General features: G+C 39.4%; 1 protein-coding gene across 1 annotated transcript; it reads right to left on the bottom strand.

Moving 5' to 3' along the window:
• Positions 1 to 1,132: 1,132 nt before the first annotated feature.
• LRRC63 (leucine rich repeat containing 63) lies at positions 1,133 to 11,491 on the bottom strand. The gene is given in 10 exon segments (XM_029960922.1): positions 1,133 to 1,322; positions 2,080 to 2,212; positions 2,215 to 2,250; positions 2,253 to 2,327; positions 3,083 to 3,165; positions 3,599 to 3,620; positions 6,134 to 6,450; positions 6,452 to 6,515; positions 11,406 to 11,458; positions 11,460 to 11,491. Coding segments are annotated over 10 exon segments (1,005 nt in total).
• Between the last annotated feature and the right edge of the window lie 352 nt (positions 11,492 to 11,843).

Genomic DNA, 11,843 nt, shown 5'->3' with positions numbered 1-11,843 from the left:
AGACACACAACAAATCCAAGGCACTTCCAAATGAAGGTTGTGAAAACACCAGGCTTGGGACAGTCCCACAGGGCCATACTGGAAAGTCCCCTTCTCCTGTTCTGTCCAGGTTGTAGTTGTGGGTATTCCACAACCAGGGAAATCTCAGGCACTGGCTTCAGTGCATCAGGGTCCAAAGTCTATTACAGATCTGTGATAAAAATCCTTCAATATAGGAAATGTTTGCTTTGGAATAGGCAAAAGTACAATGTTTGTTACAGAGATGAGAACAAAAACTCTTCAACTGTAGCTGTGAAAAAATGCTGAATTTTTGTAATTTAACCAAAAAATATGAAAATCTGCCACACTTAATAATTCTGTTATCTGTCTTGTTAAATGAATTAAAATAAAATCAGGGGTTGCAGTTTTTATTTTTTAAAATTGAGTTTCGCTGTGTTTGTATATTGTATCACCAGTAATTGTACTATGTGGGAAACAGTACGAAGCATCAACTAAGCACTTATTGAGCAGTACTGTGGTTAAGGGGTAACAAGTCAGAAACTGGAGCTCTGATTCCAGTTTTGTTGCAGACTGTCTTTGTCATCAAGTCACTTAGGCAGTGGGGTTTCATTTGTTTGGGGATTTTGTGTTTAAAAAAAACATGAGGCATTTCAGATTTGGGGACCACCACTCACTAAAAATACGTTTTATTTTCCATAGCAAAAAAGAAATGTATTTACAAGAAATACCAAGATTTATTTACAAGACCTTCTATAGCTTGCAAAAATGTTGTGGTTTTAACAAATAGGTCCTATATGTAATTTGTAGTCCAGGAATAAATTTATTCTTTTTTTTTTTTTTTAAAGCAATGTCAAGTCTTATGATGTAAAATGGCATAATGCTAGCAGAGAGAAAGAATTTGATCCCTCTCCGGGTAACACTGGAGGAAGCACAGGGTCAGCACGTAACTTCATTGATTTTACATAGGGCTGAGTCTGCCTTTCATTCTGACACAACTACATACTCTTTGATATGAAACAGGCCATTCAGGGCTGAAAGTACTGATCTCATCACTCCAGCTGAGTCTTAGGTTGTCCAACAGAGTAACGTAACATAACATGAGATCTCCTATATCTTGACTATTTTATCCTGTTCAGAGTTCCTCTGCTGCAATTCGGATCACTTTCCACAAAGTACTGGACATGAGGTTTCTGTGGAATAATGATGGGTAAGCATGGAAACAAAGGGGAAGTCTTCCAACTTGAAGTATGTTCCTGTAATGTCAGATGAGCCAAAGTGCTTTGCCATACCAAGGTCTACTGCAGCAATCACAGACAGTAAAACTACATTGGGGAAGAAACTGGGACAAAAACTTCGCATCATCCTTTTAAGATTATATCCACAGCTGCAGCAACTCAACCTCCTCACTCATAAATGCAGATTAAAGAAATTAGCTGGCCTCAAAATTACTGTGGTTCATCACTGGAGAAGGTGCTTAAACTTCTTCAGCTCCACTTTAGCAGAGGCCCACACCATTGCAAAGAAGTAATTACTCTAGTCTTAATGCACAGTCTGCGTGGCTCCCATGGGGAAGAAGCAGACAGATACATCAAAAATAGAAAGATGAACTGTACAGTGGAATGAGGTGAAGGCAGAGGGAAGAAAATGATTCTGCAATTCCCAGAAATGGAGCTGATATAATTTTTGTCTCAGACAGGAGCTTCAGGTCAATCGCCCTTCCAAACAGATTGGTTTGATGCATAACCACAACATGAAGCTGGAGGACAGGTGGCGGTGTAAAGTCCTAGGAACCATAGATACAAGAAAATATTTGCATGCCTAATGAATCTCCCTTAAAAGTAATTTCACATTCATTCAGCTACACTCAGAATCTGAACTGAGCATAGCTGGCTGGAAACCATGATGTACCCCATATAATATAATAGCAGGCTTTGATCAACATTAATTTCATGTGAAAGAGTTGACCAGTTATGAACTTCCACTCTCCAAATACTTGTACAGTTACTGATTAGGGGCCATCTATGAATATTTCTTGCTCACGATATTCCTTAGGGGAGGGAGCAAGGAAACGGGACGTACTACTGTATTACTCATCCAATTTTTTTACTGTCTTCTGTGTTCTGTAGATATCTTTCCTTCAGATTATTTCTGGAGAAGCAAAGGGCAGCCAGACAAGTGAGCTTCTGAAGCTAATTCTGAATCTCTTCTTTCAGAACAAGGGATGTATGAAGTTATTTTCCATTCTGAGGATTTTAGTGGAAGATTCAAAATCCCAGATGGCAAAGCAGAGAGCTGGTTCTCTTCAGTGTTCAGACATTACAGTTTTTCAGTAGTTTTAGGGACCACTAGGCATTTACAGGCTCTTCACACTACATCCACAGTCAACTTGACCACAGTTATATAATGTCCTAAGTCCCGTTTGATGAATTAATAAACCAAGCTGGTATGTATATAAAAAATGCTATGTGTTTCTCACAGGGCACTTTACATTCTAGACACAACTGTACGTACAAGGCTTTTCTAATGATAATTTAAATACCTGGGTTATCTAGAGGGACAGGGGTGTGTGTATCTGAATGCATTAGACCTGTGCAGAGACAACATCAACACTAAGGTCAACAAAGAGCAACACTATCTCGTGCATGGATAATTCCTTTTCTACAGTTTCTATTTGGTGGGTTCCCATTTTAATTCTTATCTCACCAGCACTTCGCACTGTTTGAAAATAACTACACATGGTTTAGAAATACAGTTTCTCTTTCCTTTTGATACAAATCAGGAGTATGTGGACATGTATGGCTCAAATGAGGGAATTATCATGTTTTGCATGGGGATATTCAACTTACAGCTATCAACAAGATGCTTGCAAAAAGTGGCTGGCTCTACACTACCCACAGATATTTCTGATGTGCAATTATCATCTACTGTTTTTGTTTAAATGAGACCTTCACATAGGACGGGATTAAGAAGAGGGAGGGAGAGTGAATCTTCCCAATGTATTCAGTGACACAATTAATATCCAAGTGTGGTCCACAATATTTTGATGTACGGATCTATTTTCATTTTATGTTGTTTATATACATGAGGTTCTTGATGTCATTAGGAATGAAGCTAATGTCATTATAGGCAGCATCCAGACACTAGAGATTTTCTAATAAAAACAACCTAAAAGAAAGAAAACAGAATGATGAATTAGAAACACAACAGAGAATTGTAGAGTCAGAATAATTTAGGCTGAAGGGGACCTCTGGAGATCATCTAGTCCAGCTCTGCAGCTCAGGTCACAAAAGGAGTAGTGAAGATTTTCGAAAAAGGGGTTTGACTGGTAGAAGGACCTTAATTTAAGTCACTTTTCTAATTTTTATGGTCTTATATAATTGGGTGCACACAGATGATGAGTCAGAAAGGTGGAGGGGGAGGATCGCATTTTTTAAAAGTTTGAAAAATACTGGTTTATCTCCTTAGGTCAAGAGCCCTGAGGGAGACAACTGAAGGTCTAAACCGGTGCTACTCTGAGACAGGGTTTGGAGAAGATGACCTCCAAAACTCCCTTCCAGCCTGCATCTACAACTCTAAGTCATCCAAGGATAACCTTTACCCAGGCTGACACAGTCCTGGGCCTGATCAGGGGAAACCATCGTAAGAAATTTCTTCCTTATATCTAATCTAAATCTGCCTTCTTTTAGTTTGAAACCATTACCACTTGTGCTATTGCAACAGGCCCTGCTAAAAAGTTTGTTCCCATCTTTCCTGTAAGACCCTTGATGTACTGGAAGGCTATAAACTATAAGGTCTCCCCGGAGCCTTCTCTTCTCCAGGATGAACAATCCCAACTCTCTCAGCTGTTCCTTATAGGAGAGATGTTCCATTTCTCTGATCATCTTCATAGCCTCCTCTGGACCTGCTCCAGGCCTGTGTCCTTCTTATTTTGGGCGTGACCAAAGCTGGACTCAGTACTCCACTTGGGGTCTTAGGAGAGTGGACTTCGAGGGGCAGAATCACCTCCCTCAACTTGCTTTCCATGATGCTTTTGATGCAGTCCAGGATACAGCTGGCTTTCTGGGCTGCCAGCATATATTGCTGGGTCATGTTCAGTCTCTAATTCACCAGTACCCACTCAGCTCATCCACCAGTGTTCTCTCTGCTTTCATGCATAAGTATTATTCTGCAAGGTAGGAATTTTTTTTGGATTAGAGAGTCTAAAATAAAGTGAGGACACTTCTTGAAGCCTATAGTGTGTACAATAACATACAAGAGGGTAGAGGATGACAAGCCCTAAATCATTCAATTAATATGGAAAAAGGGGACAAGTCATGTGCAATCTTGTCTGTTCTCCTTTGTAGGCTGGGCATCTGCATGAACCACCCACAGCACTACAGTAGAGTTTTTTTTTAGAGGAAGCTGTTTGCTCCCACCAAGAAAAACTGGAGATGAATGAATACTTTTGCAATGTAGATGATGAGGGAACCAATATGAAATAGAGCACAGACACTGACACACAAGCTCTACACCTGCAGTCATTGAGAGCAGCAAGGTCATGTCTCTCTTGTCAGTGCCTTGGTTCAGGCTTTCCTAATTGTGTGATGAAATAAGTGGCCCAGTTCTGTGGTTGTCTCTAAACTCTGTCATTTTTGGCTTGCATTTTCTTTTTATCCCACTCTCCCACGTTGTTCCAACTGTGTTAGACTTCCCTCTGTAACCTTCTGAAGGCATATTGAATATATTCACTCAAGAAGCCTAGTCAAATTCGGGACTATAGTCATCCCCTAGAGAGGATCCAAACCATCCAAACATGCAATCCAAAACATCTCCAGAGCCCAGGCAGAGAAATTATTTTTCAGTTTGTTGCTCTTTTATTAAATTCTTTCTTTCATTTCTAACCTAGGAAATTTTATACAAACTCTGATAGGAGAGCACTGCTTATGCATATTAAAATTATTATTATTATTATTACATACACTGTCTCAAACTAGGTAGATGCTGAGATAATATTTAACTATTGTCACATATCATTTCAAATGCATGTTAGTGTATATAATCTGGCATCTAGTTCTGTGTAAACCAGACAATCCTTTTCATGACAGATATACAATAAAGTATACCAATATAACATACATTACTTATTAATACCTCTAGTAATATCAAATCTAAATCTAAGTGTTCCAATAAAATTTAAGTTATAATAAGTAGGTAGATGAATGCAAACAATCAAGATTAATATAATGAAAGAGAATTTATATACTTCATTGGAGTTTAGAATTTTCTTAGATTCCTGGCATCCATTTTGCAGGAAAAGCAATGCTTCAGTGCTGAAGTACCAGGTAGTAACAGATGACTATAGTCAGAGTAAGACAGCAATGTCTATATTTCATGAAAATTAAAAATCCAAATGAAAATCTTTCTTTGTGTATACTACAATCTACATGTGATTCGAAAGATGAAAACCATTGCCTGCAAAAATGAAAATCCCATGCAGACACACAGGTGATGGTAGCTGTGAAACAGTCAAGAGATGTAGTATGAACAAGACAGTTTGGGGAAAAACTGATCTCTAGGTCCCAAGTGGAAATGTTGTGTCACTTCTTGTAGCAGAAAATTGCTTTTAGCCTTCAGGTATATCCTTTAAAGATGCATTACTCATGTTGTGTTTAAGAGTCAATAGCAGCTTTCATTCAAAGGATCTTTTGGAACTGTAACCTTGAAAAATCATCTTGTAGTTCTTAGGCTGTCACTGCATGAAATAGAAGTGCTTAGAATTATTTAAAACTAAATATTAATGATTTAAAACTTAATATTATTGTAGCTGTGGGATAACTGATTTACATGCTTTTTTCTGTAGTACCCTTGCCTTAAGTTCTCCATTGTTTATTTCTCCTTGCTTTTGTCTCACCTTCTTTTGCCATTTCCTTTGTACCTTTACTGTGTCTCATCTTCTTCCTGATGCATTCTGGATAATTTTCATGTCACTTGCTCAGCACTACACCTATTGTGAAAGTGGAATTTCACCAGGCGTTTATGCCTGGTGAAGACCAAATATGCAGGGTTGTTATTCTTATAACTAGACCTGGGAACTATCTATCATCATTCTGCTCCATTTTCACTGTCAGGAAACTGGCTTCAGAGAGAATCAAACCTCTCCTTAGGTCAGGCAAACCTGTAGCTTTGGTCTGGAACAGTGTTTGTCCATGGTTACTACCCTGATTAAGGAGATAGGCATATCTGTGTTGGAAACATACAAGGCAAGAACAAACGTGGACAGTTTGTGTATTGCCAGGCTGCAACTGAGTCTGAAGAAATAGTTCTTTGAGCTGGATTTGTGTTTGACTGTGGTAAATCTGACAAACAGACTGGTGCGTATCTTTAGGCTGGATTTTCAAGGGACTGTGGAATATGTGCTCATTGCTGCAGGAAGCATCTGTCTGCTTGACTTGCCCTTGAGCACTGCCAGACTCTTCTATTTTCATAATTTGTGCCCTTTATTGCCCTAGTTAGATACTGTCCAAAAATCCCTCCTGCTGAAAACAAGAGGAAAAAAGACGTTTATAATGAGGCATGCTCTGGCATCGTTTTTGAGGAAAAGATTGTGTTACAAATTCTCCATGCCCTATATGGATTTTTCTTGTTCAGAGAAAATGCACCAGCAATTAAGACTAAGCATCTCAGTGCTGCCAATTGCAAAATACGTTAGTCTTTTTTTTTTCAACTCAAATGCAGTTCACTACACACTGTTTTGAATTATGTGAAGTATGCAGTAGAAGAGCTGGATAGTAGAAGAGCAGGACAGAAAGGGCAGGTTTTCAGAGACGCCTTGTGAGTTTAATGAAGAATGAATGAGCAGTGTTTGTTCTACTATGTGTGAAATACAGCCATTTGTATCACTGACAAGTCCCTCTTTAGGGATCTTCAATCCATTTGCAAGGAGCCATGTGCCAATGCAATGTGATCTTTCACCTGAGAAGTAGGTGAGGCTCTTTCAGTGATTGTTGCCCTGTGTGCTCTATAGTGTTCCCTGTATCACTTAAACCTCATGCTAATCCTACCGAATGGGAAAGGCAACTTGGGCAGATTCCGTATGAAAAAAGCACCATGGAAGGGGTGTGTTTGAAGTACAATGACAAAAGTGAAGTCAGTTGTGGTCAGACTGTGAAAGGAACAAGGAAATCAGCTTATAAAAATTGTCTCAACAGTGACTGTAGGATCAGGCACTTCACAGAATTTCAGTCACAGGCAGCTTCACAGAATTTCTGATGCCTTCTATAGGTGTTGCTTGTGTGACTGTGGTCATGGGGTGGGTAATGGGTCACACTGTCAGACGTGCCTTAAATCTATAAAGAATTGATGAGGCTGATTGTGACAAAGATGCCCTGGGCCCCTAGCTTACCTTGAACCTGGGTCAAGCAAGGGCTAACAATGGGACAATATCTGGAGTAAAGCAGAGGCCTCACAGACTGATGTTGTTGCAGTGAGACACAAAGAGCACTCACACCACTGTACCGTCCATTGGCCTCACTCTTCCTTCACTGTGTGTTACAAGCCTTGTTTCAGATCTGGTCTGTTAAGGAGACAAGGATGCATGCACAGATTCTCTGGTGAAGCTCAGACAGCCTTTACTGTCATGTCAGCATGTGGAGGATGATCAAAGTGTTTATTCTACCTCTTGTGTTGACTGTAAATTCTGACCAAAATTAACCAAGACCCTCATTAAGCCAAATTTGCGTATAAACTTTCCCCCCTCTAAGAATGCAAATGAAAAGTTAACAGGCCTTACATGTATGACCACAGTCATCAAAACCCCACTTATAGAAAGTGTTTGTTCTACCTTGTCAAGAAAGGGTAAAATTATATTATGAGACAAGGGGAGTTTTGTGACTAAAAAAAAAAAAGGAGAAAAGAGGAGAAGAACATCTGCCTGCTCTGGATTGGTCAATGGACAGTGTTTCTCCTCCCTGAAGGGATGCTGAGGTGAGCTTTGCACCTTCAACTGTGTTGGAGCAGATATATTATACATGTATTTAGTATATATAGGTTGCTAATAGACCTCTGTTACTATACCTTCAGTAGCGACAAATATTAACACTCAGTGCATTTACCACCAACAATTCTGAACCTGCTTTCCTGTTGCTTCAATAAACTGCCCTATTTTTGAATCTGGATCATACAAGTTCTTATTGAATTTGACCAGGCTGGTAGTGCTAAATTTGCTATAATCAGAAATTAAGCCCAGCCACACCGAGCCCCTCTGATCTTTGAGGACCAGCTGGAGTTCAAGGGGCTTTATTTTCTGCTAGATTTTTATATCCTTAATGCAACAGTTGGCACTGAGCCCTAGTGTCCTACACCACTGTGGTGGGTTGACCCTGGCTGTATGCCAGGTGCCCACCAAAACTGCTCTGCCATTCCCCTGAGCTAGACAGGGAGGCAAAGTATAATGACACTCTTGTGGGTTGAGATAAGGACAGGGAGAGATCATTCACCAGTTAGCATCATGGGGAAAACAGATTCGACCTGGGGAAATTACCCGAATTTATTACCAATTGAATCAGAGTAGAGTAATGAGAACTAAAGCAAAATCTTAAAACATCTTCCCCTTACACTTGCCTTTCTGGGCTTAACTTGACTTGTCATCCCCCTCAGTGACGCAGGAGGATGGAGAATGGGGATTGTGGTCAGTTGGCACATTGTCTCTGATGCTCCTTCCTCCTTGGGTCTCTTTGCACTCTTCCCCTGCTCCAGCGTGGGTCTCTCCCATGGGAGTTCTCCACACACACCTCTGACATGAGAACTTCCCATAGGCTGCAGGAGCACAGCTGTCTCACCATGGTCTTCACCACAGGCTGTAGGGGAATCTGTGTTCCAGCACCTGGATCACCTCCTCCTCCTCCTTCTTCACTGACCTTGGTGTCTGCAGGGCTGTTTCTCTCAGGTATTCTCAGTCATTTCATCTCTGGATAAGATTGCTTCTGTGCAATAACATTTTTTCCTTTCTTAAATCTCCTATCCCACAGGTGCTACCACTATAGCTGACGGGCTCAGCTCTGGCCATTGGCAGGTCCATCCTGGAGCCAGCTGGCATTGACTCTGTTGGACATAGGGGAGGCTTCTGGCAGCTTCTCACAGAAGACACCCTTCCTACCAAAACTGTGCCACGGAAACTAAATGTATCAAAGGTTCATTTCATACACCTCACATTAAAATTGGATTTTGGATACTTCTATCAGGGCTAGCTCCAAAGACCTCATTCTGGAGGACCATTGATTCCTTAGCTGGTCCCCAGAACAGTACTGCAGCCAGCAGTCAGTTAGTTCTGAACATTTTTATCAACAAAAAAATTCTTAGTATATTATCCTTCATTCAGCCTGTTTAATTCCACAAGGTTTGTGCTCTGTACCTTTTGCTAGGGAGATTTGTTTCCAGGGTCCTTCTGAGGGAGAAGTCACTCTTTATAGCTCTCTGCTACAACTCAGTTCTCAAAGAAAGCTGGGGCTATTGGCTTGCCTCCTTGGTTTTCTTGACCCACCCCAGTGACTGACAGCTTTCAACCTTCAGCTGGGCACAGTCCACCCCCACGACATTTCTGCTGCCTTTTCAATCAACTTCATTTCGTAACATCCTCACTTTCTACACTCCCCTGTGAGGAAAAGACACTTAGACCACATGACATTATTTTTTTTTTCTAGCCCAGGGCTTCTGCTCTTATGTTTCAGTCTCACACTTCATGAAGCACAAAACAATTCCATCCACCAAAATGATGGAATTGCCGTTGATAAAGTGTTGCTTACTGATCAATGGGCATGCTGCTGTATAAATATCTTTCAGGTCTGATAGTCACATTTGGAGAAAATGATCCTTAAACAAACTTTAAAGTGAGCTCTTAGATTTTTGTCATGTTTACTGTACAAATACGCAATCTATAAATAGCATTCATCACTAATAAGTACTAGTGCAACAAGAGCCATCACAACAGAACTTTGTTTCAGGATACAAGGTTTACCTATAATTTTTAAAATTGTTTAAATCATTGAAACACAGCTCTGGTAGTGAGCCAGAAATATTTACATCTGTTTGGGCAGCACCAGACTGGAACTGTATTCTACAGAAGCAGATTTTACCAGCCTTTTAAACTAATATTCAGACGGGCTTAATAGTATCAAAGGAACAATAATTGTATTATCTGACTTTTTAACCTCACTTCTCTTACTGAATTTTCTCTACTATTTTTCATACTGTTATAAAGGTATTACTTTTAATATATTATTGTTATTCTTTCTAATTTAATATTACATAGTGATGATAAGAAATATAGTATGACAGTATTCTAACAAAATGAAAATTCAAATTACCATTTCTCTCAAACATAATAAAAATTATTTAAATTTATTTTGTTTCTCTTTGCCTGTTTTATTGACTATTTGAATATTGAGGAGTTTTAGCTATTTAAATACTTCTATAGAATTACAGAAGCTAAATGGATTAAAAACCAAAACTTGATTTGGTCTCTTTATCTCAGTTCAAAGTGGCAGCATTTTTTTTCATGCTGCAACTTTGTTCTACTGTGCTGATCTGAGAAAAAACATTGTAAGTTTTCTGTATGCTGTTCTTCTGCAGCAGATTCTGGGGCTTGATGATGTTGACAGAAGTCAGTGAAACTGTGCATATGCTAGAGTTCTTTTCTACAGATCTGTTTTAAGGAGTGGTGCCTAGTTTCCGTCTTGTTTTTGTATTACTTAGGTTAAAAATGTTTTGATTACAGATCATGTTATTGTTTTGCACATTTATTTTTAAAGGTTAGTCCTTAAATATTTAATCAATAGATACTTTATATAAACTGGAAAGATCTTTTCATTCACATATATAGGCACACAAATGGCCTGGTTATTTCTGAAGCGTACTGCATGGCAAGTCCTTTGTTTTAATTAGAAACCCCTGATGAGTGTAAAATAATATAAGCCAAAATTTGTCTTTTCACAGGGATGTATATTCTGAGAAGAGCAGGACCATCTGCCCAAACATAATTTTTTTCATTTTTTCTGAATCCGGGTTGTATCTCACTTCCCCTGTGGTCTGACTCCACGTGATCTAATTTAATTTTTCTTGATGCCAGCAGTTTTCCATGTTATCTCTCATATTTTTTGATGAGCTAGGGGGAATGCCTCTGTTATCCAGTGGGTAGTATTCAAATCTGATAGGTGGAAGACTCAGCTTCCAGGACCTACCCAGAAGACTCTTTCCCTGTTTAAAAGAAGAGCATCCCAAAAAGATGCAGGTCATGTGGGTCATACTGCAGTCTCATTCACACTGCTTTGCACTAGTAACTTAACTGCCAATCTGTCTTCTTCTATGTTAATTTTAGAGAACACATGGAATTTTTACCCATGCACTTCAGGAACTGTCTTTGTGCAGTTTACCTTTCTCAACATTCTCCCTTGGCATAAACAGTTTAGACAGTAGCTTAGGAGGCAGGTCTGTGAAATGGTTTTGGTTGCTCAACCATTTCCTGCTTACCCTTTGTTCCTGATGGATGATTGAAGATATTTCAAAAATCAGAAAAAATCTTACAGTGCAAAACAAAAGAAATAATCATCTCTAGTTTAAGGTGCTGAGCTATAAATGTCTGCTTAAATAAATCAGATTATTAAAGTCACAAAACATAAGAAGTGGCCAAAAAGGGCATTGGTTCTCTTACTGACTGATTCAACAGTTTTCCTATTTTATCATTACTGTTTCAGGAAATAAAACAGTGACACACACACGAACACAAAAAAGGCCTATTCTATTGACTTCAAATGCTTTCGTTAAAGAATGTTTTTCAGCACTTGGGATGGTCCTGTGCAGCACCATGAGTT

This window comes from Manacus vitellinus, unplaced genomic scaffold (assembly GCF_001715985.3).
Source record: "Manacus vitellinus isolate BGI_N305 unplaced genomic scaffold, ASM171598v3 scaffold_2_pilon, whole genome shotgun sequence".
NCBI lineage: Eukaryota > Metazoa > Chordata > Aves > Passeriformes > Pipridae > Manacus > Manacus vitellinus.
This window is presented reverse-complemented; position numbering and strand designations above follow the sequence as displayed.